The 26,302-nt window shown below is 41.4% G+C and overlaps 2 protein-coding genes across 2 annotated transcripts in view; both read left to right on the top strand.

Annotated features, from left to right (window-relative positions):
* LOC129104231 (myosin light chain kinase, smooth muscle-like) overlaps nt 1-8,823 on the top strand; it is a 40,233-nt gene extending 31,410 nt beyond the window's left edge. The window contains 13 exon segments of the mRNA XM_054614806.1: nt 1; nt 754-783; nt 1,426-1,516; nt 1,610-1,813; nt 4,045-4,262; nt 4,388-4,478; nt 4,578-4,625; nt 4,780-4,932; nt 5,045-5,168; nt 5,761-5,851; nt 6,089-6,217; nt 6,501-6,613; nt 7,565-8,823. The exon segment at nt 1 is cut by the window's left edge and continues 111 nt beyond it. Coding sequence (XP_054470781.1) covers nt 1; nt 754-783; nt 1,426-1,516; nt 1,610-1,813; nt 4,045-4,262; nt 4,388-4,478; nt 4,578-4,625; nt 4,780-4,932; nt 5,045-5,168; nt 5,761-5,851; nt 6,089-6,217; nt 6,501-6,613; nt 7,565-7,705 — 1,434 coding nt within the window. The 3' untranslated portion in view covers nt 7,706-8,823.
* A 7,083-nt stretch (nt 8,824-15,906) lies between these two features.
* LOC129104533 (ubiquitin-conjugating enzyme E2 G2-like) lies at nt 15,907-25,320 on the top strand. Its single transcript, XM_054615255.1, has 6 exons — nt 15,907-16,081; nt 18,209-18,244; nt 19,250-19,295; nt 22,246-22,364; nt 23,921-24,061; nt 24,226-25,320. Exons 1-6 carry the CDS (start codon nt 15,913-15,915, stop codon nt 24,336-24,338), a joined length of 624 nt encoding a protein of 207 aa, XP_054471230.1. The 5' UTR covers nt 15,907-15,912; the 3' UTR covers nt 24,339-25,320.
* Nucleotides 25,321-26,302: the final 982 nt, after the last annotated feature.

Genomic DNA, 26,302 nt, shown 5'->3' with positions numbered 1-26,302 from the left:
GGTGAGTGAACTCAACTGAGACCTGAGACCCTGAGCACTCTAGAGGTCCGGTACGATGGAGCCAGAACACAGACCGGGAGTCTGGGCTTTGAAAAAGGAAACAGTGACCCTGAAGAAGTTCTACTGAGCAACGAGCACAGTTTAAAGTTCAACAGATCAGCTTCACAACACGTACTTTAGGAGGACCTTTGGTTTCAGGCAGCTCTGCTTGGACTTCAGGATGTGGTAGAGTTGGGAAAGTCCAGTCCACAATCTGAGTCCACAATCTGAGTCCACAATCTGAATCCACATCTGTGTGATGTGAAAACGGTTCTGGAGGTGTTGGGATGGTTCAGTTTATGGGTAAAAAACAAACCTCTGGTCCTCTGTGGTTCCGGACTTGTGTAGCTCCAGGCCGACCCTGGGACCGGATCCTGGTCTACAGGATGACCCTCATACTGGAGGGTCACTGGGACTAACTGGTCCCGGGTCACATGTAGTAGCACATGGAACCAATCAGAGAGGGTTTTACTCACCATGATGTTTTATTCACAGTGTCTGTACAAATGAACTCTGGGGGTTCTCATAGAACCTTCTATCTGCAGTTCAATCGCGTTCTATAAGTCTATGATCTATGTTCCAGTCTGAGAACTTCTGTGGTCCATCTAGACCTAATCCAGGACTGAGTCTACTAAACTAAACTAAACTAAACTAAATGTGACTGAACTTAACTGACTAACTGAACTAACTGCTGCTGTTTGGTTCGTCTGACAGATGAGGCCGAGGCAGAGGAGGAGGACGAAGGTACGCTGCTCACTTCCTGTTAACAAGCTAACATAACATGACTCCAGTCAACCTAGCTGACGTCAGCTAACGTCAGCTATCATAGCTAACGTTAGCTAACGTCAGCTATCATAGCTAATGTCAGCTAACGTCAGCTATCATAGCTAATGTCAGCTAACGTCAGCTATCATAGCTAATGTCAGCTATCATAGCTAATATCAGCTATCATAGCTAATGTCAGCTAACGTCAGCTATCATAGCTAATGTCAGCTATCATAGCTAATATCAGCTATCATAGCTAATGTCAGCTAACGTCAGCTATCATAGCTAATGTCAGCTATCATAGCTAATATCAGCTATCATAGCTAATGTCAGCTAATGTCAGCTATCATAGCTAATGTCAGCTATCATAGCTAATATCAGCTATCATAGCTAATGTCAGCTAACGTCAGCTATCATAGCTAATGTCAGCTAACGTCAGCTATCATAGCTAATGTCAGCTATCATAGCTAACGTTAGCTCATGTCAGCTATCATAGCTAATGTTAGCTCATGTCAGCTATCATAGCTAATGTTAGCTCATGTCAGCTATCATAGCTAACGTCAGCTATCATAGCTAATGTTAGCTCATGTCCCCGGTGACCTGTGACCTCTGCGTTTTCAGACGTAGACAAGGAGCCGGACTACAGAGACGTGTCCATCAGGACAGACGTGAAGGTGAAGGAGCTGTACGACGTGGAGGAGCGGCTGGGAACGTAAGGCTCCGCCCACTCACTACTCACCCACAATGCACCTGTGACTCAGTGTTAAAGGGACCTTAAGAGATCCGAAAGGTGTTTCTGTGACAGGGGGAAGTTCGGTCAGGTGTTCAAACTGGTGGAGAAGGCCACGAAGAAGGTTTGGGCGGGAAAGTTCATCAAGGCGTACTCGGCGAAGGAGAAGGAGAACGTCCGGCATGAGATCGGCATCATGAACAGCCTCCATCACCCCAAACTGGTCCAGTGTATCGACGCCTTCGAGGGCAAGTCTGACATCGTCATGGTGCTCGAGATGTACGTTAACGACAATATGCTGTTTCTGTTTACTTCCCCTCTTTCATCACAGGACTAGTGAACCACTTTAAATAGAGAGCTAACCGCTAACACGCTAGGCAGCCAGGAACATGCTAGCACAAGTGAGTAGAAATGTAGTTCAGCTTAAGCTAACGTTAAACTAAAGGGGCATGAAAAAAACTAAACCAAAGTGAGGCTAGGCTACAAGAAGCTAACATAAAGAGAAACAAAATAACTGAGTGAAGCTAAGCTAAAAGAAGCTAACATAAAGAGAAACAAAAGAACTAAGTGAAGCTAAGCTAAAAGAAGCTAACATAAAGAGAAACAAAATAACTAAGTGAAGCTAAGCTAAAAGAAGCTAACATAAAGAGAAACAAAATAACTAAGTGAAGCTAAGCTAAAATAAGCTAACATAAAGAGAAACAAAAGAACTAAGTGAAGCTAAGCTAAAAGAAGCTAACATAAAGAGAAACAAAAGAACTAAGTGAAGCTAAGCTAGAATAAGCTAACATAAAGAGAAACAAAAGAACTAAGTGAAGCTAAGCTAAAAGAAGCTAACATAAAGAGAAACAAAATAACTAAGTGAAGCTAAGCTAGAATAAGCTAACATAAAGAGAAACAAAAGAACCAAGTGAAGCTAAGCTAAAAGAAGCTAACATAAAGAGAAACAAAATAACTAAGTGAAGCTAAGCTAAAATAAGCTAACATAAAGAGAAACAAAAGAACTAAGTGAAGCTAAGCTACAAGAAGCTAACATAAAGAGAAGCAAAAGAACTAAGTGAAGCTAAGCTAAAAGAAGCTAACATAAAGAGAAACAAAAGAACTAAGTGAAGCTAAGCTAAAAGAAGCTAACATAAAGAGAAACAAAAGAACTAAGTGAAGCTAAGCTAAAAGAAGCTAACATAAAGAGAAACAAAAGAACTAAGTGAAGCTAAGCTAAAAGAAGCTAACATAACATAAAAGAGAAACAAAAGAACTAAGTGAAGCTAAGCTACAAGAAGCTAACATAAAGAGAAACAAAAGAACTAAGTGAAGCTAAGCTACAAGAAGCTAACTTAAAGAGAAACAAAAAGAACTAAATGAAGCTAAGCTAAAATAAGCTAACTTAAAGAGAAACAAAATAACTAAGTGAAGCTAAGCTAAAGAGTTTTGTGACTTTCGTTCGTATTAAAATGATTAGAACGAGCTGGAGTCTTCTTCACTGTAAACAGATGATTAAAGTAGATCATCTCTGTGTAAACAAACGTTTATGGTTCTTACATGTTTACTTCAGCGAGATAATCTTCACTAAAGACACTTTTATCATTTGTATTGTAGAAATCTAAACCTGCAGCTGATCTCTGAGCAGAACTGGAAACACAGCCCAGATGTTTTGGTTTCAAAGGACATTGGAAAATAATTTTCTGTCCAACTATGAGCGGAATGACAGCAGCTATTTCCTGTCTGCTATTTTTAGAGCAGTGATGATAAACAGCTCGCTGTTAAATGTCTTTATCTGCTTATGCTGCAATAATATTATGTTCCTCCAGAATTTCATCAGTTCTGTTAGCAGAGAAACTGGAGGAAAACATTTAGTTCCTGATAAACAACTGAACACTAAATATCTGCTGAGCAGATCAGATCTGAAGCATCTACTCTGATGGGAAACAGGAAGGAAGTGGTTTACATGCAGACTCTTATTTTGTTAGGGTTTCCCGACATTCCTCTCAAGTGTGACGGGTTTGAACGAATGTTCTTTATTTTGGTTTTGTTTTCTCGTTTCGCCCCTCGAGGGTAAAGACCATCACAGAGACCTCGTCAGGTCCAGACCTCCAGGTGAACCACAACTGGATTAATGACCGACCCTACAGATGAAATGTTGTTTCTGTAGTCCTACAAACACTGAACAGTTGTGTTTTTGTAGTCCTCTGAGCTCTCACAGAACAGTTGTGTTTTTGTAGTCCTATGAGCTCTCACAGAACAGATGTGATTTTGTAGTCCTGAGCTCAAACAGAACAGATGTGATTTTGTAGTCCTATGAGCTCTCACAGAACATATGTGATTTTGTAGTCCTATGAGCTCACACAGAACAGATGTGATTTTGTAGTCCTCTGAGCTCTCACAGAACAGATGTGATTTTGTAGTCCTACAAACAGAACAGATGTGATTTTGTAGTCCTCTGAGCTCTCACAGAACAGATGTGTTTTTGTAGTCCTATGAGCTCTCACAGAACAGATGTGTCCCCGTGGTAGGATCTCGGGCGGCGAGCTGTTCGAGCGGATCATCGACGAGGACTTCGAGCTGACGGAGAGGGAGGTGATCAGATACATGCTGCAGATCATTGATGGAGTCAGCTTCATCCACAAACAGGGGATCGTCCACCTGGACCTCAAACCGGAGAACATCATGTGTGTCAACAAGACCGGCGGCAAAATCAAACTCATCGACTTCGGCCTCGCCAGGAGACTAGGTGTGAAGATTATTGATCCAGACTAAATTATCTGACTTCAGTCGATTACATTTAATAACATCTCCTAAAATGACCCTCCCCATAATTATTGATTGTTTATCGTTTAATCGTTTGCTCTTGAACAGAAAACGCAGGAACTCTGAAGGTTTTGTTTGGGACTCCAGAGTTTGTGGCTCCAGAAGTGATCAACTATGAAGCTATCAGCTATCCCACCATGTGGACATGTGGAGCATAGGAGTCATCTGCTTAGCTTAGTTTTTACATACTGTGAGTCATCTGTCTGAGTCTGTCTTAGCTTAGCTTAGCTTAGCTTAGTTTTTACTTTATTTACATGTGGAGCATAGGAGTCATCTGCTACATACTGTGAGTCTGTCTGTAGCTTAGCTTAGCTTAGCTTAGTTTTTACTTTATTTACATGTGGAGCATAGGAGTCATCTGCTACATACTGTGAGTCTGTCCTTAGCTTAGCTTAGCTTCATTTAGTTTTAACTTTTACAGTTTGTCGTTGTCCCCTCAGGCTGAGCGGTTTGTCTCCCTTCATGGGCGACAACGACAACGAGACTCTGTCCAACGTCACCTCGGCCTCCTGGGACTTTGAGGACGAGGCCTTCGATGAAATCTCTGACAACGCCAAAGACTTCATCACAAACCTGCTGAAGAAGGACATGAAGTAAGAAACCCTTTAGTGGTCAGAGAGAGAGAAAGAGAGAGATCTGTGTGAGGCTGACCGTGTGTGTGTGTGTGTGTGTGTGTGTGTGTGTGTGTGTGTGTGTGTGTGTCAGGGCCCGGCTCACCTGTGCTAAGTGTTATGAACACACCTGGCTGAAGCAGGACACCAACACCATGAAGGCCAAGAAGCTCTCCAAGGAGAGGATGAAGAAGTACATCCTCAGGAGGAAATGGCAGGTAAACAACGACATGAGGACAGAGACATGACTCAGCATATTTATAAAATTGCAATATAATAATATAATATTTACACCTGAACACGGTTTATAAGAACATATTTTCACCATGACGCAGCAGATTTAGGACCTGACGATGTAAACTTGCATCATAAGATGACACAGCATATTTACAACAGGAGGCATATTTATACCATGACGCACAACAAACATGTTAACATCAGAATGCTGTTATACTCTGAAAAACCAAAAGAAAGACTCAGCAGCAGAATAAATAATAATATAATAATAATAATAATAATAACATTATTATATTATTATTTTGATATTATTATAATAATATAATAATAATATAATTATAATAATATTATTATATTATAGTTTATAATAATATTATAATGTTATAATAATAATATTATTATTATATTATTATAATAACATTATTATAATTATATTATAACTAACTTCTTTATGTCACATACCGGATGTAACAAAGATGGCCGCCCTCCCTGACAGCTGATATTAACTTATTAACTTTAGTCGCAGACTTCCCCATAGAACAGGAAGTGACGAGGTTTCTTCTTCTGTGGTAGAAAACGGGTCACGCCGTTCGAGCCATCGGCCGCCTGTCGTCCATGGCGATGATGGCCGGAGTCAGCGCCAAGAAGGGCTCGCCGACCGAAGGTCAGCCCAGAACCACGACCTCCTGTTACTAACGTGTTATAAGATAAGATAAGATAATCCTTTATTAGTCCCACAGCGGGGACATGTGCAGGATTACAGCAGCAGAGAGGACAGTGCACAAGAGACATAGTTACTAACACATTACTAGTGTTATTACTACTGTTAAACTGTGTGTGTGTGTGTGTGTGTGTGTGTGTGTGTGTGTGTGTGTGTGTGTGTGTGTCTGTGTGTGTGTAGAGGACAACCAGTTCCTGGAGTGTTTGGAGGTGGAGCAGAAAACGGAGTGCAAACCGACGTTCAGCTCGGTGATCAGAGACGTGGAGGTGGTGGAGGGCAGCGCCGCCCGCTTCGACTGCAAGATCGAAGGTAATCAACACTGGCTCCTATTGATCCTGATCATCAACACTGGCTCCTATTGATCCTGATCATCAACACTGGCTCCTATTGATCCTGATCATCAACACTGGCTCCTATTGATCCTGATCATCAACACTGGCTCCTATTGATCCTGATCATCAACACTGGCTCCTATCCTGATCATCAACACTGGCTCCTATTGATCCTGATCATCAACACTGGCTCCTATTGATCCTGATCATCAATAAATCAATCAATAAGTAAACATAGATATGCTGTGTCTGGTCTGCAGGTTTCCCTGACCCTGAGGTCGTCTGGTACAAAGACGAGCAGCCGATCAAAGAGACTCGACACTTTCAGATCGACTACGACGAGGACGGGAACTGCAGTCTGGTCATTTCAGAGGTCAGAGGTCAACCCTCATTATCATCATTACCCTTTATGCTGAGAAACGATCCTCCTCACCTTCTCCTCACCTTCTCCTCACCTCCACTTCACCTCCACTTCACCTCCTCCTCACCTTCTCCTCACCTCCACTTCACCTCCTCCTCACCTTCTCCTCACCTCCACTTCACCTCCACTTCACCCTCCTCCTCACCTCCCTCACCTCCACTTCACCTTCTCCTCACCTTCTCCCTCCTCACCTCCTCCTTCACCTCCTCCTCACCTCTTCACCTTCTCCTCACCTCCTCTTCACCTCCTCTTCACCTCCTCTTCACCTCCTCTTCACCTTCTCCTCATCTCCTCCTCACCTCCTCTTCACCTCCTCTTCACCTTCTCCTCACCTCCTCCTCACCTCCTCTTCACCTCCTCTTCACCTCCTCCTCACTTCCTCTTCACCTCCTCACCTCCTCTTCACCTCCTCCTCACCTCCTCTTCACCTCCTCCTCACCTCCTCTTCACCTCCTCCTCATCTCCTCTTCACCTCCTCTTCACCTCCTCACTTCCACTTCACCTCCTCTTCACCTCCTCCTCATCTCCTCTTCACCTCCTCCTCACCTCCCTTCCTCATCTCCTCTTCACCTCCTCCTCCCTTCACCTCCTCTTCACCTCCTCCTCCTCCTTCCACTTCACCTCCTCTTCAACTCCTCCTCACCTCCTCTTCACCTTCTCCTCACCTCCACTTCACTTCCTCTAACCTCCTCTTCACCTCTACCTCACTTCCTCTTCACTTCCTCCTCACTTCCACTTCACCTCCTCTTTACCTCCTCTTTACCTCCTCTTCACCTCCTCTTCACCTCCTCTTTACCTCCTCTTTACCTCCTCTTCACCTCCTCTTCACCTCCTCTTCACCTTTCACCTCCTCTTCACCTCCTCTTCACCTCCTCTTTACTCTCCTCTTCACCTCCTCTTCAGGTGTCTGGCGACGATGATGCCAAGTACACGGTGAAGGCGGTCAACAGTCTGGGGGAGGCGACCTGCACCGCCGAGCTGCTGGTGGAGGTGATGGCCGGAGAGGAAGAGGAGGAAGAGGAGGAGGAAGAGGAAGAGGAATAGAGCGGTGTTGGTCTGGACTCCCACAGGAGGAGGAGGAGGTGCTGCTCCTCTTCAGACCTGAGCAGGAAACAAATAACAGGTTGTGATTGGAGGAGGAGGAGGTGGGCGGGGTCTCAGCTGCACCTTGCTGTGTGCTAAACCCCGCCCACCTGACACCAGTAGAACAGAGGCCCCGCCTCCTCCGGTTAGCCTCCACTCATTGGTGGGTTTCCTCTCTGTTTATTTCATTGACACAGGATTAATTTCTTCTGTCTGTTATTACAGCTGGGGGGCGCTAGAGAGTCCACAGACGGAGACCGGCTGTTTATTCGTATATTAGTATATTATATTAGTATATTAGTATATTAATATATTATTTATTAGTATATTAGTATATTATTTATTAGTGAAACGCGACTGCTGATCCTAAATGAATAATTATATGATAATAAATCAGAACAGTTTGCCTTTAATGAGGAACAACTTTTCAACATGTTTGTTAAGAAGCTTTTTAAAGCTCAGCTCTGAGGATAACACAAAGCATTGTGGGAGCTGTAGTTGCTAAATAAATAACATAAAATAAATCATTTTAACTGAGAATATGGATGAAGAAATCCCAGTATCATCTTTCATCTCTGTTCAGAGGAAACACATTGATGAGGAGGTGCTAGCTGAACACGTGCTAGGTCGTTAGCATTCTATAGCTAACGGACTGTGTGCAGCTCCCAGGGCTCCTTCACCAAAGACTCATGGGAGCTGTAGTTCTTGGGGGCGTGGGCCTTTGGCTCTCTGTTTAACCGAACCACGCTGAAGGTAGCGATGTGGACCTGCTCCCTGTGGGAGGTGAGGAGGACGAAGGTACGAGGGAGGCAGAGAGGAACACGGCTTTACAGTCACAGAGTTTGGTCACCAATCCATAAAATGTCTCACTGTGATGAGAGACGAAGGTCGCTAATGACTCCAAACGACAAGGCAGAACACATGGTGTTAGCGCGGCGTTAGCGCTGCAGCTAACGGTGTGGTGAAGACTCAAAGAAGATGAACTGATCACCCTGAACGAGAACATTACTGCATATTAAACTCACAAGAACATATTTCTGTTAGACGCTAACTAGCTAACGTCCCTTTATTAATGTTAGCTCAGTAGCTAACACCACATTAGCTTATTAGCAGCAGAGTTTGGGGCTGTGAAGATTGAATGAAAGCAGTTTGAACCCTCAGAATACAAACAGAACTAAACTCAAATCAGTTTAACAAAAAACAACAGTGTTGATGATTAATGAAATCATAATAATGATAATGAGCTCACTTCACCGTTAGCTAAGAAACACTAGCTTACGCGAGGAGTGAATTTAAACAGTTTTGAACCAGTTTTGAACCATCAGAATACAATTTAAACAGAATGTGAGCAAAGAACAGTTATCTTGGTAGCTATCGTTGGCTTAGTCATGTCAGCATGTTAGCTGACTTTGGCATAAGAACAGTTATCATGGTAGCTAGCATTGGCGTAGTGATGTTAGCATGTTAGCTGACGTTGACGTAGCGATGTTAGCACGCTAGCACGGCTTGGTCCTTTCTCCCTGAAACTGTGTCATTTTATTTACTATCAGTATTTTCACCTTTAGCGTTCTCTGTGTTCGTCCCAGATTTAGGTTTTATTCTTGATGATAGTTTGTAGTCATAAGGTTTACTGTGTCACACAGGGTTTCTGGGTAATGAAGTCTTCCAAAGTCAAAGTGTTGCCGCTCTGAACTGCTTAAAACCAAGTGCCTTAAGTGACCGGCTCTGTGACTGTGAGGTGAGATATCAGTGGTATAACAATAATCCATGTGTTGGTCTATAATCCAGCTGAGAAACGTTGAACGTGTTGCTTTGTTTCTTCTCTTCTGTTTGAGCACTTTTCTTAACTTGTTTGTATTTTTGAGTTTTACTCTGAAAAACATCTTCAGCCGACGTGAACTTACGTTGTTCGCCTTAAAGCAACACGTCTGGAGGGTTTTAGGATTTTCTACACTCACATTTGAGACGTGGGACGAAATGCATCCCTTTTCCTTTTGGCTGCCTTGAAAACACGTTTGTTAGCATGTTTGTTAGCATTTTAAGACGATCTCCCTCATTCTGGTCAAACGCCACAAACATCCCAGAATGTTCTTCAGCTCCCTGAGTTTAGACATGTCAAGGAAATACTACTACTACTAAGTATTCAGTAAATCTTTGTGGTACAGCTCTTATCTCTTTGTCTCATAAATTCGGTTCAAGAAAAGAAAACTTATTTTCATAATTGGACCTCAAAATTAAGAAATCTGTATTTTGTAAATTAGATGCGGAGTTCTTAATTCTAAAGGTACAATATCAAATGTGTTTTCTCATTTTACAATTAGAAGATTTTTTTCTTATGATTATTATTATTAAGATTTTGAGATCTTGAATTTCACCTCAAAATGATTGGAAATCCACTTCTTATTTATGGATTTTGTAATTTTTAGGTAAAATGGCTTTGTTTCATAATTCTGATTTTGGTAATTTTCTTCTTTGCTGAATGAAGAGCAGAAATCAGTGCAGCTTAAACAATTTCTGCAAATATTACAAATCATTCGAAGTTAGTTCTGTAATATTAAAAAGAATCTGCGCATGAAGACAGTTGATGAAGACGTGATGGCGACATAATCTCTGACAAACTAAAGTTTATTTCATTGTCTCAGCGATTAGAAATCAGCATCACTCTTTGAAGCTGAAATCCCCAGCAGCTCCGGGTGACCTCTGACCCCTCGCTGATTTTAAGGCGTCTCTGCTGAGCCGACATGTTGGTGAAGTCGTTTCTCTGAACTCTTTTCTTTTTCACATTCCAGCTGTTCGTTTGTGCTTTAAATCATTTATTTAAAGGTTTTCAGGTTCTGATTCTGTTTTCAACCAAAGAAACGTCTTTAAGAACTCACAGGTGTGTGTTTGTGTGTGATCATCTGATGTTTAGACCTTACCTGGGCAGGTTTGTGTGTTTGGTGGTTGTTTGTTTTAAGAACGTTTTATTTTTAGACTTATTTAATGCACAGATTCATAATTCTGATATTATCATTTGAGCAGATCTTCTGTCAGCACTTAACTCGTCACGTTTTTACAACTGAACCCAGCAGTGGACTCACTCCTAGACTGGTTTGTTTTGTATTAGATGATGTAGATTATATTTCTCTAATTTTTATAAATATATATCAGTTTGATGAACTGCAGATGACATGTATGAGAACACTACGACTGTAGTTACTCACAGAAAATAAATAAATCTATCACAAAACCAGCCGCTGTGTCCTGTGGTGTTTCATTAAACATGAAGTTCTTTACGGCAGAAATACAGTGAGAGGAGTACTCAGGTTACTGCAGAAAAGTGCTATACACACTGTGAAAATACTCCACCTCTGGGATGTAGTACAGCTAAAAGTATAATATTTACTTATGAGATGTAGTACAGTGAAAAGTACAATATTTACCTCTGAGATGTGGTGGAGGACAAGTAGAGAGTACTCAGGTAAAGCACCCAGTATTGATGAATGGTGCCACTATGGGTAGATGGTGCCACTATGGATGGATGGTACCACTATTGATGGAAGGTGCCCCTATTAATGAATGGTACCACTATGGATGTATGGTGCCCCTGTGGGTGGATGGTGCCACTATTAATGAATGGTGCCCCTATGGGTGGATGGTGCCCCTATGGGTGGATGGTACCACTATGGATGAATGGTGCCACTATTAATGAATGGTGCCCCAATGGGTGGATGGTACCACTTTGGATGGATGGTGCCACTATGGATGGATGGTGCCACTATGGATGGATGGTACCACTATGGATGGATGGTACCACTATGGATGGATGGTGCCCCTAGGGATGGATGGTGCCCCTATGGGTGGATGGTGCCCCTATGGGTGGATGGTACCACTATGGATGAATGGTGCCACTATTAATGAATGGTGCCCCAATGGGTGGATGGTACCACTTTGGATGGATGGTGCCACTATGGATGGATGGTACCACTATTGATGGATGGTGCCCCTATGGGTGGATGGTGCCCCTATGGATGGATGGTACCACTATGGATGAATGGTGCCACTATTAATGAATGGTGCCCCTATGGGTGGATGGTACCACTATGGATGAATGGTGCCACTATTAATGAATGGTGCCCCAATGGGTGGATGGTACCACTTTGGATGGATGGTGCCACTATTGATGGATGGTGCCACTATGGATGGATGGTGCCACTATGGATGGATGGTGCCACTATTAATGAATGGTGCCCCAATGGGTGGATGGTGCCCCAATGGGTGGATGGTACCACTTTGGATGGATGGTGCCACTATGGATGGATGGTGCCACTATGGATGGATGGTACCCCTATGGGTGGATGGTACCCCTATGGGTGGATGGTACCCCTATTGATGGATGGATGGGTGGATGGTACCCCTATGGGTGGATGGTACCCCTATTGATGGATGGTGCCCCTATGGGTGGACGGCCATCGGAGAACCGGGAGTTTATATATATAGTTTATAGTATATAGTATATAGTTTATAGTATAGTATATAGTATATAGTTTATAGTAGTTTATAGTATATAGTTTATAGTATATAGTATATAGTTTTAGTATAGTTTATAGTATAGTATATAGTTTATAGGATATAGTATATAGTATATAGTTTATAGTATATAGTTTATAGTATATAGTTTATAGTATATAGTATATAGTTTATAGTATAGTTTATAGTATATAGTTTATAGTTTATAGTATATAGTTTATAGTATAGTATATAGTTTATAGTATATAGTTTATAGTATATAGTTTATAGTATATAGTTTATAGTATATAGTATATAGTTTATAGTATAGTTTATAGTATATAGTTTATAGTTTATAGTATATAGTTTATAGTATAGTATATAGTTTATAGTATATAGTATATAGTTTATAGTATATAGTTTATAGTATATAGTTTATAGTATATAGTATATAGTTTATAGTATAGTTTATAGTATATAGTTTATAGTTTATAGTATATAGTTTATAGTATAGTATATAGTTTATAGTATATAGTATATAGTATATAGTTTATAGTATATAGTTTATAGTATATAGTTTATAGTATATAGTATATAGTTTATAGTATAGTTTATAGTATATAGTTTATAGTATATAGTATATAGTATATAGTTTATAGTTTATAGTATATAGTTTATAGTTTATAGTATATAGTTTATAGTATATAGTTTATAGTTTATAGTATATAGTTTATAGTATATAGTTTATAGTATATAGTTTATAGTTTATAGTATATAGTTTATAGTATATAGTATATAGTATATAGTATATAGTTTATAGTATATAGTTTATAGTATATAGTTTATAGTATATAGTATATAGTATATAGTATATAGTTTATAGTATATAGTTTATAGTATATAGTTTATAGTATATAGTATATAGTTTATAGTATATAGTTTATAGTATATAGTATATAGTATATAGTTTATAGTTTATAGTTTATAGTATATAGTATATAGTTTATGTCCCTGGTCAGTGGTAAACTTGACCCATTGCAGTTTGCATATCAAACTGGGAAAGGTGTAGATGATGCAAAACTCTTCCTTTTAGACACAATGTATAAACATTTAGAAAAGCCTGGATCTCATGCTAGATTGTTATTTGCAGACTTTTCTTCTGCTTTCAATAAGATGCAGCCACATATTTTAATTGAGAGACTAGCTGCTGAGTTTGAGTTACCCCATCAGATACTGTTGTTGCTTTTAAACTTCTTAACAGACAGAACTCAGAGGGTCTCTGTAAATGGACACTTGTCCCAGGCCATTACATCGAATACTGGTTCACCTCAAGGGTGCGTACTCTCACCCCTGTTGTTCATTTTGTACACAGATAGCTGTAAGTCCTCTCAACAGGGAAGTTATCTAGCTAAATTCTCAGACGACACTGCGTTGCTGTCCCTTTTCCAAGGTCCACATTGCAGCCATGGCCTTGCTTTGACATCGTTTGTTAATTGGTGTGATAACAACTTCTTAGATCTAAATGTAGAAAAAACAAAGGAGCTAGTCATAGATTTTAGGAAAGTGAAGGGAGCGCTCAAACCAAGTGTCATCCATGGGGAGGAAGTCCAACTTGTAGACACCTACTAATATCTAGGCACAGTATTTGATAACCAGCTTAAATTTCATCCAAATACTGAGGTAATTGTTAAAAAGGGACAACAAAGAGTTCACCTGTTGAGAATGCTGAACTCTTTCAGTGTCTCTAAAGTTATTTTGAGAATTTTTTACCAATCTTTTATTGAGAGTCTTTTAACTTTTTCATTCATATGCTGGACTAAAAGTCTGTCAGTGAAGGACATGAATAGTTTAAATAAAATTGTGAAGATCTGCTCTAAGATCACTGGCATCCAGCTCAAGAGCATAAGTTCATTGTGGAACAAACAAGCAGTCCAGAAAGCTAAATGCATTATCAGTCAGCCTGACCATGTCCTCAGTAAAGAATTTAAACTAATGCCTTCAGGGCGGCGCTACTGTTCAATCAGGACAAGAACAATGAGGTACTCCCACTCTTTTATCCCTGCAACCATCAGGTTACTAAATGATGACAAAAGTCAGGAGTAGGTGGAGAGCACACCAGTGTTGCTGGGTGTTTCCGGGGGGCAGGGTGGTTGTTACTGACGGGTTGAAATGAATTGTGAGTTAAATGTGTGTGTTGGACTGCCTTTGATATATGTTTTTGTCTATCTCCTATTGCTATTTATTGTATTTATTTTATTAAGTAATTTATTATGTGAGACGGGAAACTGTGAACGAAATTGCCCATTTTGGGATAAATAAAGTTTTTCTAATCTAATCTAATTCTATAGTATATAGTTTATAGTATATAGTTTATAGTATATAGTTTATAGTTTATAGTATATAGTATATAGTTTATAGTTTATAGTATATAGTATATAGTATATAGTTTATAGTATAGTTTATAGTATATAGTTTATAGTTTATAGTATATAGTTTATAGTATAGTTTATAGTATATAGTTTATAGTATATAGTATATAGTTTATAGTATAGTTTATAGTATATAGTATATAGTTTATAGTATAGTTTATAGTATATAGTATATAGTTTATAGTATAGTTTATAGTATATAGTTTATAGTTTATAGTTTATAGTATATAGTATATAGTATATAGTTTATAGTATATAGTTTATAGTTTATAGTTTATAGTTTATAGTTTATAGTATATAGTATATAGTATATAGTTTATAGTATATAGTATATAGTATATAGTTTATAGTATATAGTATATAGTATATAGTTTATAGTATATAGTTTATAGTATAGTATATAGTTTATAGTTATATAGTTTATAGTTTATAGTATATAGTATATAGTTTATAGTTTATAGTTTATAGTTTATAGTATATAGTTTATAGTATATAGTTTATAGTTTATAGTATATAGTTTATAGTTTATAGTTTATAGTATAGTATATAGTTTATAGTTTATAGTATATAGTATATAGTTTATAGTATAGTATATAGTTTATAGTATATAGTATATAGTATATAGTTTATAGTTTATAGTATATAGTTTATAGTATATAGTTTATAGTATATAGTTTATAGTATATAGTTTATAGTTTATAGTATATAGTTTATAGTTTATAGTTTATAGTATATAGTTTATAGTTTATAGTATATAGTTTATAGTATATAGTTTATAGTTTATAGTTTATAGTATATAGTTTATAGTTTATAGTTTATAGTATATAGTATATAGTATATAGTTTATAGTTTATAGTTTATAGTATATAGTATATAGTATATAGTATATAGTATATAGTTTATAGTATATAGTATATAGTATATATATAGTTTATAGTATATAGTTTATAGTTTATAGTATATAGTATATAGTATATAGTTTATAGTTTATAGTATATAGTTTATAGTATATAGTTTATAGTTTATAGTATATAGTTTATAGTATATAGTTTATAGTTTATAGTATAGTTTATAGTATATAGTATATAGTTTATAGTTTATAGTATATAGTATATAGTTTATAGTTTATAGTTTATAGTGTTCTTTATTCAGCCGCTGTAGTTGCCGCCCGCCAGCAGGGGTCGCTGTCGGCTAACACTGTCACACAAACATCAGCAACAGCGCATGCGCGTTAGCTGTCAGCTAACGCGCATGCGCTGTTGCTGTTGCTGTTGCGACAGCTTGTTACCGGAGCAGAAGAAGAAGAAGAGCTGGTCCGTTCTCCGGTCCTCCGTCCCTCCCGGTTCTCCCGGTTCTCCCGGTTCTCCCGGTTCTCCGATGGCCGGCACCGCGCTGAAGAGACTGATGGCGGAGTACAGACGTGAGAGAGAGGCTAACCGCTAAGCTAACCGCTAGGCTAACCGCTAAGCTAACCGCTAGGCTAACCGCTAGGCTAACCGCTAAGCTAACCGCTAGGCTAACCGCTAAGCTAACCGCTAGGCTAACAGTCCCGTCCTGTAGTTCCAGTCCAAACAGCCTCAGTGTGTCCTCGCTCCCTTCAGTGTGTCCTCGCTCCCTACAGTGCGTCCTCGCTCCCTACAGTGTGTCCTCGCTCCCTACAGTGTGTCCTCGCTCCTTCAGTGTGTCCTCGCTCCTTCAGTGTGTCCTCGCTCCCTTCAGTGTGTCCTCGCTCCCTACAGTGCGTCCTCGCTCCCTTCAGTGTGTCCTCGCTCCCTACAGTGCGTCCTCGCTCCCTTCAGTGTGTCCTCGCTCCCTACAGTGTGTCCTCGCTCCCTACAGTGTGTCCTCGCTCCCTTCAGTGTGTCCTCGCTCCCTACAGTGTGTCCTCGCTCCCTACAGTGTGTCCTCGCTCCCTACAGTGTGTCCTCGCTCCTTCAGTGTGTCCTCGCTCCCTTCAGTGCGTCGCTCCCTACAGTGCGTCCTCGCTCCCTTCAGTGTGTCCTCGTCCCCAGTGCGTCCTCGCTCCCTTCAGTGTGTCCTCGCTCCCTACAGTGTGTCCTCGCTCCCTACAGTGTGTCCTCGCTCCCTTCAGTGTCGTCCCTACAGTGCGTCCTCGCTCCCTTCAGTGTGTCCTCGCTCCCTACAGTGTGTCCTCGCTCCCTTCAGTGTGTCCTCGCTCCCTTCAGTGTGTCCTCGCTCCCTACAGTGCGTCCTCGCTCCCTTCAGTGTGTCCTCGCTCCCTACAGTGTGTCCTCGCTCCCTACAGTGTGTCCTCGCTCCCTCAGTGTGTCCTCGCTCCCTACAGTGTGTCCTCGCTCCCTACAGTGTGTCCTCGCTCCCTCAGTGTGTCCTCGCTCCCTACAGTGTGTCCTCGTCCTACAGTGTGTCCTCGCTCCCTACAGTGTGTCCTCGCTCCTACAGTGTGTCCTCGCTCCCTACAGTGTGTCCTCGCTCCTACAGTGTGTCCTCGCTCCCTACAGTGTGTCCTCGCTCCTTCAGTGTGTCCTCGCTCCCTACAGTGTGTCCTCGCTCCCTACAGTGTGTCCTCGCTCCCTACAGTGTGTCCTCGCTCCCTTCAGTGTGTCCTCGTGTGTCCCTACAGTGTGTCCTCAGTGTGTCCTCGCTCCCTACAGTGTGTCCTCAGTGTGTCCTCGCTCCCTACAGTGTGTCCTCGCTCGCTCCCTACAGTGTGTCCTCAGTGTGTCCTCGCTCCCTACAGTGTGTCCTCGCTCCCTACAGTGTGTCCTCAGTGTGTCCTCGCTCCCTACAGTGTGTCCTCAGTGTGTCCTCGCTCCCTACAGTGTGTCCTCGCTCCCTACAGTGTGTCCTCGTTCTTCTTGATGAAGGAACCTTTAGTCTCGTTTCGTTTCCTCACAACAGGAGGACGTCACGTTAATACCGATATATATAATAATGATTATAATAATATAATATAAATTTTATAATTATAATAATATAAATACAATAATTATATAATTATAATAATAATATAAATATCATAATATAATGATAATAATAATATAATAATTATAACTCCACATGAACAGAATGAAGCTTTAATAAAGATGAGGTCCTCTACTGCTGCGTCCACGAGTGTGACATTTAGGCTAGCTAACTATGCTACTAGGCTAACTATGCTACTAGGCTAGCTATGCTACTAGGCCAGCTATGCTACTAGGCTAGCTATGCTACTAGGCTAACTATGCTACTAGGCTAACTATGCTACTAGGTAGTTGTGGATGTGTGAGATAAACAGTCCTGTTTAACACAGAAGTGTCTCTTTAAGCTGAACTAGCTTGAGCTAATGTTGTTGGTAAGCTAGTCATTGTTAGCAGCCGATCCGCCCCCTGTAGCTAACGACTGTTAGCATGTTAGCACAGATTCCCGGCTCATTTCTCTCATGTTTTAAACCAGAAAGACTTCGGATAAGCGACAGCAGATATAAGTTCAGTCACAACACAAACACGGTTTACAGTGTCAGAGGTCAGAGGTCACCGTGGTGTTGCAGCATGCTAACCTGAAGCTAACCTGTGTGTTTGTGTTGCAGAGCTGACTCTGAACCCACCTGAGGGGATCGTTGCAGGTGAGACGCTTTGATACACACAGTGTTTTACAGTGTTAAACCTTTAGTATGTTCTGCATTAAGAGAAACACTGAAGAAGTTAACGGCTTCTAAAGGCTGTTTTGTCTGGAAGTCAGTTTAAAAAAACACAAAAACACTCTTAATCAAGAAGCCGGAGCTGAAGAATCCTAATTAAAGGTTTTACTGGAATCTAAGAGGAAAAACATAATCTTTTACTGTGGAGTTACTTTGGTGTTTCAGCCCTCTGACAGCTACTGATAACATAATAAGATAAGACAATCCTTTATTAGTGCAGTTATTATTAATACAGTGATCAGTTAGGCTCATAAACAGAGCCGCTGTGGTGAAGAACACTTATTGGTTCCACAATGCAAATATTTTCACACAAATAGAAGTATTTGGGTCTGGAAGAAATACTCCAACCTTGTACTTGAGTAAAAGTACTCATAACACAGTGTATTAGTACTTCGTTACAAACTTAATTCAACTACAAAAGTATAAGCATCAAGATGTACTCAAAGTCCCAAAAGTAAAAGTAGATTAATAATCTGGATCAGTTATTAAGGTTATTAAATACATGAAGTGGAGTGAAGAGTACAATATGTATTTCCCTCTGAGATGCAGTGGAGGAGAAATCTGAAAATACTCCAGTAAAGTACAACAACGCAAAATTGTACTTAAAGTTACAAAGTGGTGTTGATTCTGGAGCCCCCTGTGGACTAACGTGGTACTGCATCTGAGCACCAGAGTCCCTTTAGAAAACCTCTCGTTTTACTGCAGCAGGGTCTGAGTCTGACCCACTCAGTCCTGGTTCTGGTTCTTCTGGGCCTCCAGAGGGAACCGGAGGAAGAGACGCTCACTATGTACTTAGTGACTCTCCTCCGCTGGTGTTTTTTTAAGGTTGACATATTCTGTGTTTTGTGTTCTTTGTAACTTTTACAAATGAAATATAATCAATGGAACTGAAAACACTTCTCACAGTGAACAGAGTGTTTGTTTGTTCAGGTCCCGCCAACGAGGAGAACTTCTTTGAATGGGAGGCTCTCATCATGTGAGTACAACAAAACAAACATGTGATCAGAGAGAACAACATGTCAACACGATGAGTCACTGAGTGAATATGTGACGTCTTTACCTCCAGACCCGTTCATTGTTAAATGTCAGCTGAACATCTGTATTCATGAGTGTTTGTTCGGTGAGAACAGCCGAGTCAGCAGCTCCTTCACAGTGTGACATCATCGTCACCACATCCCATAATTACCTCCGACAACACTCAGATTGTCTGCTCCGTCAACCTCAGCATCAATAAAGTTTTATCAAACTGTTGATCAGAAAATGAATTCTGATATCAATCGATTGTTTCAGATGTTTTTTAGTAAATACGTCCTAAACATGAACATCTGTTCTAAGTTAATACCATACAGAGTTCTGTGTTCTGTTGATATCAGCATGTATTGATAGGATCCCTCAGAGAATCTGATACTGATCAATGATCAGCAGTGATGGTTCTCTACTCGTTGGGTTTCTACTTTGATGACATTCAGATAAAATCCAGATGAAGTGAGTCAGTGAGGTTCCACCTCCAGTGTTCCTTCTCATAGGTTCTCCAAGTCTGTAAAGAGAACGCAGTGATATCTTCCATGGATGTTCCACCACCTAAACTATTTAAAACACCCACTAGAACTTCCTCTGTGACTGCTAGAACATTATGAAGAACCACTAGACCTCCCTGAACGACTAATAGAACCTTCTAGGGACCAGGAACCCAACAGCTCCTAAAGGACGGCTTCATTTTCTGAGAGTATAGCGAGGACCTTCCAAAAGAACCATAGATCATCTTAAAGGCCAGCTAGAACCCCCCCTCTCTAAACACTAGAATCCCCTCTCTAAACGCTAGAACCCCTCTCTAAACTCTAGAACCCTCTCTCTAAACACTAGAATCCCCTCTCTAAACGCTAGAACCCCTCTCTAAACTCTAGAACCCCCTCTCTAAACTCTAGAACCCCCTCTCTAAACACTAGAATCCCCTCTCTAAACACTAGAACCCCTCTCTAAACACTAGAATCCCCTCTCTAAACTCTAGAACCCCCTCTCTAAACACTAGAATCCCCTCTCTAAACACTAGAACCCCTCTCTAAACACTAGAATCCCCTCTCTAAATGCTAGAACCCCCTCTCTAAACTCTAGAACCCCGTCTCTAAACACTAGAACCCCTCTCTAAACACTAGAACCCCCTCTCTAAACGCTAGAACCCCCTCTCTAAATGCTAGAACCCCCTCTCTAAACACTAGAACCCCTCTCTAAATGCTAGAACCCCCTCTCTCTAAACGCTAGAACCCCCTCTCTAAACACTAGAACCCCTCTCTAAATGCTAGAACCCCCTCTCTCTAAACGCTAGAACCCCCTCTCTAAACGCTAGAACCCCCTCTCTAAACACTAGAACCCCTCTCTAAATGCTAGAACCCCCTCTCTCTAAACGCTAGAACCCCCTCTCTAAACGCTAGAACCCCTCTCTAAATGCTAGAACCCCTCTCTAAACGCTAGAACCCCCTCTCTAAACGCTAGAACCCCCTCTCTAAACACTAGAACCCCTAGAACCCCTCTCTAAATGCTAGAACCCCCTCTCTCTAAACGCTAGAACCCCCTCTCTAAACGCTAGAACCCCCTCTCTAAACACTAGAACCCCTCTCTAAATGCTAGAACCCCCTCTCTCTAAACGCTAGAACCCCCTCTCTCTAAATGCTAGAACCCCTCTCTAAACGCTAGAACCCCTCTCTAAATGCTAGAACCCCCTCTCTCTAAACGCTAGAACCCCCTCTCTAAACGCTAGAACCCCTCTCTAAATCCAAACCCCCCACTCTAAACACTAGAACATAAGGACCACTAGAAAAATTCCTTAAAGACTACTAGAACCTCTGTGAAGTAGAACCTCCTAAAGATCCAGACTCAGAGCCTGGTTCTATCTGATGATCTCATGATATTTGATATATATATATATATATATATATATATATATATATATATATACCGTATTTTCCGCACTATAAGGCGCACTTAAAAGCCTTTAATTTTCTCAAAAAACGACAGTGCGCCTTATAATCCGGAGCTCTTATATATGGATTAATCCTGGTTGTGCTTACTGACCTCGAAGCGATTTTGTGTGGTACACGGCGCTCTGTCAACATGTTTCAGTTGTAGGAGTGTGGGAAACAAAGGGGCTGAGAAAGGCTTCTTGTGGACGGAGTAAATAAACGTCGGCTTTATTTCACACTCTGCATTCGCTCTGACAACACAACAAGCGCTCCCCCGTCCCACATCATTAACTCATCAACCCACTAACGGTCATGGGTAATGTAGTTGAATAAACCTAACAAGTAAATATAACGTCAACAAGGCTAGCTCGCTGTGAATTCTAACCAATATTGTCCTGCTAGTGAGTGGTCACTACATAGTACGACTTTGGTAAACTACAAAGAAACCGCAGCAGCATCACGGCCACCGTAGTCAGGAGCGTCAGGAGTAACACACACTGTGCTTCACCATCATATTACAGTGTGTGTGTATAAGGTTCACCATCACATTACCCAACATGGCTCCTGTCAAGAGACACGCTTACGACGCGGACTTCAAACTCAAGGCTGTCAGTCACCAGGAGAACATGGGAATAGAGCAGCTGAGAGAGAATTCAACATTAATGAATCAATGGTAGGAAGTGGAGGAAGTTTGACTGACTGACTGTTTTGTTTCGCTTAATGCGCCTTATAGTCCGGAGCGCCTTATATATGAAAAAAGATGGAAAATAGACCATTCATTGACAGAGCGCCTTATAATCCAGTGCGCCCTATAGTGCGGAAAATACGGTATATATATATATATCATTGCTCTCTGGGTTCCTGTTCTCTGGTTGAGTCTTCTCAGTCGGGTACGAGGTTCTGCTCTGTTTGGTACAGGACACGTAGAACCTCACAGGGTTCTGACGGGTTCTCCTCTCTGTTCTTCAGGGGTCCTCAGGATACGTGTTTTGAAGGCGGCGTGTTTCCAGCCGTCCTCAGCTTTCCGTCTGATTATCCTCTCAGTCCTCCCAAGATGAGGTTCACCTGCGACATGTTCCACCCCAACAGTAAGTCACGGGTTCCATCCCTCTCAAAGGGAAGCGGGGGGAGGGGGGTCATGTGATGTCTCTGTGACAACAGAAACCTGCTGGGTCTCTGTGTTCCACTTCAAACCCGTCATTTGACCTGTCGGGACACGCCGCACTGCTGCGTTAGCTTGCTGTTAGCATGTCGTTAGCATGCTGTCATTAGCGCTGTGATTAGTGGACTGCAGCCTGATGATGTCACAGCAGGGAGACAGTCTGAGCACGCTCCGTACTGATTAGAGGACGGGACCCCGCCGTGACCCATCATCATCATCATCATCATCATCATCATCATCACAGACTCCGCCGTGGCCCCGAGCTGAACCTCCATCAACAAACATAAACATGAAACACATGAAGAAGAAAACAGAGCGGCGAGACTCAAACATTCTGAACTTGATATGATAAAACTTTATTTAAAGTGCAGCTGTTCCTCCATGACAGCAAACAGGAAACCGATGTTTGATGGAGGTAGAACCAGATTATCTGAGGATGGAAACATTAGAACCTTTAAACTAAATGTGAGACACTCGTCTGTCAAAACAAAATTTTTCATATTTTTTCCCCTCATTTTTCCCCCACAAATGTAAATGTCTCTAAAAACACATTAACATGAATCCAACATGTTGTAGGAGTGGATAGATGGAGGCAGAAGATGTTCTCTTTCAGTCAGACACAGACTCTCTCCAGCCGGTTCACTCACAGTGAGACCAGCCTGGACCTGTCACTCAAAGAGGAGGCCCCGCCCCTCTCGCTGCTGAGCCAATCACGAGGCCGCATGTTACATGCTGGCTCTGTCAGGTTCCCCGTGATTGGCCGAGAGCCTCTTCAGTCCCCAGCTGACTAAGAGCCCAGACACGAGGACGCACTGCAATATTATTTAAAAAGAAGAAGATACTGTTGTAAAAAAACCCGACATTTACTTCACCCAGGAATCCTTGTGCAATAACAAGGTGTGTTTATACCCGGCACCAGGTCAGGGTCCCTGCTCCATCTCTCCATCGGTGTTGGGGGTCCTTGGCCTGAAAAACGTTGAAGACCCCTGCTCCAGAGAAAAAAGAGCCACGACTTTCAATGTAAAAGCCTCTCGACTTTCAACTTAAAAGTATCAACTTTCAAAGTAAAACCAAAAATCATCTGAGCTTTCAATGAAAAAGCAACTTGACTTTCACAGTAAAAGCGTCTAGACTTTCGACAATAAAGCGATTTTAATTTCAAAGTAAAAGAGTCTCCAATTTAAATGTAAAAGCAACTCAACTTTTAACTTTAAAGCAAATCGACTTTCAATGTAAAAAAACTCAACTTTCAAAGTAAAAGCGTCCTGGCTTTCAATGTAAAAGCGTCTCGACTTTAATCTAAAAAGCGTTTGGTCTTTCAAAGTAAAAGCGTCTGGTCTTCTCTTTGAAGGTGTTTCAGACTGAACCCTCTCCAGGTGTGTGGGTCTGATACTGAACCAGAACTAAACAGAGCCTGTAGACTGTAGAAGTGTGACATTCTGGACTTCCTGCTCTGATTCTAACTACTTCCTCCTCCTGTAGTCTACCCAGACGGTCGGGTGTGCATCTCCATCCTTCATGCTCCAGGAGACGACCCGATGGGGTATGAGAGCAGTGCAGAGAGGTGGAGTCCGGTCCAGAGTGTGGAGAAGATCCTGCTGTCTGTCGTCAGCATGTTGGCAGGTAAAACCCCGACAGAGGTCCAGACCGTCAGAGGTGGAGGTCCAGTCCTGATGGAGGTTTAAGACTGACACTGTTGTTTCCTCTTGTCTCCTCTCCTGTGTCCTTCATGCTTCCTCCCTTGCCCCCTCCCTCGTGTCCTCCTCCCTTGCCTCCTCTCCTCTCAGAGCCCAACGATGAGAGTGGAGCTAACGTGGACGCCTCTAAGATGTGGCGTGAGGACAGAGACCAGTTCTATAAACTGGCTCAGAGGATCGTCCGTAAGTCTCTGGGTCTCTAGAGGTCTCTAGAGTCCACGTCGTCTCTGTGTGCTGCAGAAACACTCGATGGAGGTTGGCCGTCACCATGGAAACCAATCTCACACACACACACACACACACACACACACACACACACACACACACACAGAGTGCTGCCGAGACGGACGGATCAATAAACTGATGGACGGAACTCACCGACGTTTGGATCAATACAGAATCCAAAAGTTACATAACTTCAAATAACTAAAAGTCGACAGAAGAAGACAACAGTGACATCATGTGACCTCACAGTGACATCATCAGAGCTGAGGGGGCCGACAGCAGCAGATACTTTATTATAATCAATACTATTATTATTATTATCATTATTATAATATAAAGGTCACAAACACTGATGACAATCAGGACCTGAACTGTCGTTCAAACTAATCAATACAAACGTGATATTATAAATAGTAAACCAATAAAGAATAAAAGATGATTCGTCCATCCTGAAGATTAAAGAAAGTGTAAATATAAACTCGGAACATAAAAGTCTGGAGGTGTCTTTATTTTGAAATCAGTTACGTGAATGCTAACCCTTTCACAATAAAGGTGTGTGTGACAGAGTCAATACTTTGTGTTTTTGTTAATGAACCAATCAGGAGGCTTGAATGAACCTTTAATGTGAAAGGAAACTACACCAGCATGTAATCGGATACTTCTTCTTCTACACAGTATTTAGAGTAGATAAAAAACTTATTTTAAACACGACTAACGCTGGTTTCCTGCTGCTGTCGGTCTGATGAACCTGATGGTTGTGGTGGTGATGATGATGATGAAGATTGCCCCCCCCCTTGGACTTGATGCACTTTATCTGGAGGATCTTCTGGTTCAGATCTTCTCCGGCTGGTTTTTAAAAGTGAGGCTGGATGTTTTGTCTGGTTTCAAAGGTTCAGATGACAGCAGAGTTTATTTTACTTTGTCTTTTACTTTGAAAGAATAAACTGAGGGGAAAACACACACGGTCTCTGATTATCACTTATTGATCACCTATATGGATATTTTGGACAGAAAAACTGAACTCAAACAGTAAAAGTCCTACGATGTCTATATGTATTCTTTATAGGAGTAGAAGTACTAATACAACAACCTAAAGTACTGTGAGGCATTGATTAGTTCTCATCTTCTACACAGTGTGGTTATCATTCAGCTGAGGCTCATGGGTAATGTAGTATTCAGAGACATCACAGTAAGTTGAAGACCTCACTTCTCTGTGAGGTTTGTGGAGAAGAGAAGTGTGTGTGTGTGTGTGTGTGTGTGTGTGTGTGTGTGTGTGTGTGTGTGTGTGATTACAACGGCTTCCTGTCTCGACCTGCCTCCGACAAAAACACCATCAAAGAAGAAACCCCATCAGTCAGTGACAGAGTGAGCTCAGACAGGCCATTAGTGAGTGTGTGTTTACACAGGTACTGTTATTACCTGCTGTGTGTGTGTGTGTGTGTGTGTTTGTGTGTGTGAGTGTGTGTTTGTGTGTGTGTTTGAAACACATCAGCTGCAACTAAAAAACAACAGTGAAGTCAAAGCTTCCTGTGTTACAGCTGCATTCTCTCTGCTGTCCACCAGGGGGCGACTCCTCTGGTTGTATAGAAGTCTATGAGAAAATGACTCTACTTCTCTCTTGATTTATTCCCTCAGTAAACATTGTAAACATGAGTTTATGGTCTCAATCTCTAGTTTCAAGTCTTCTTCAATACAGCATGATGTTCATTTAGTAAATGATGCTCCATTTAGAGTCAAACAGACCATAAAGCAGGGGATGCTTTAGGGCGGGGCTACACACTGATTGACAGGTCCACACCAGAGACGTATACGGCGTCTCTACGTCACTCCTCCTCAGTCCATACATGGTCACTTCCTGTTCACTGGTTGCAAAAAAACCAAGATGGCGACGGACTAAAATCAGAACTCGAGGCTTCAAAACATCAGAGTGACGTCACCATGA

Source organism: Anoplopoma fimbria, chromosome 16, assembly GCF_027596085.1.
Source record: "Anoplopoma fimbria isolate UVic2021 breed Golden Eagle Sablefish chromosome 16, Afim_UVic_2022, whole genome shotgun sequence".
NCBI classification, from domain to species: Eukaryota; Metazoa; Chordata; class Actinopteri; order Perciformes; family Anoplopomatidae; genus Anoplopoma; species Anoplopoma fimbria.
The sequence above is the reverse complement of the archived record's forward strand: the minus strand, read 5'-3'. Positions and strand labels throughout refer to the sequence as shown.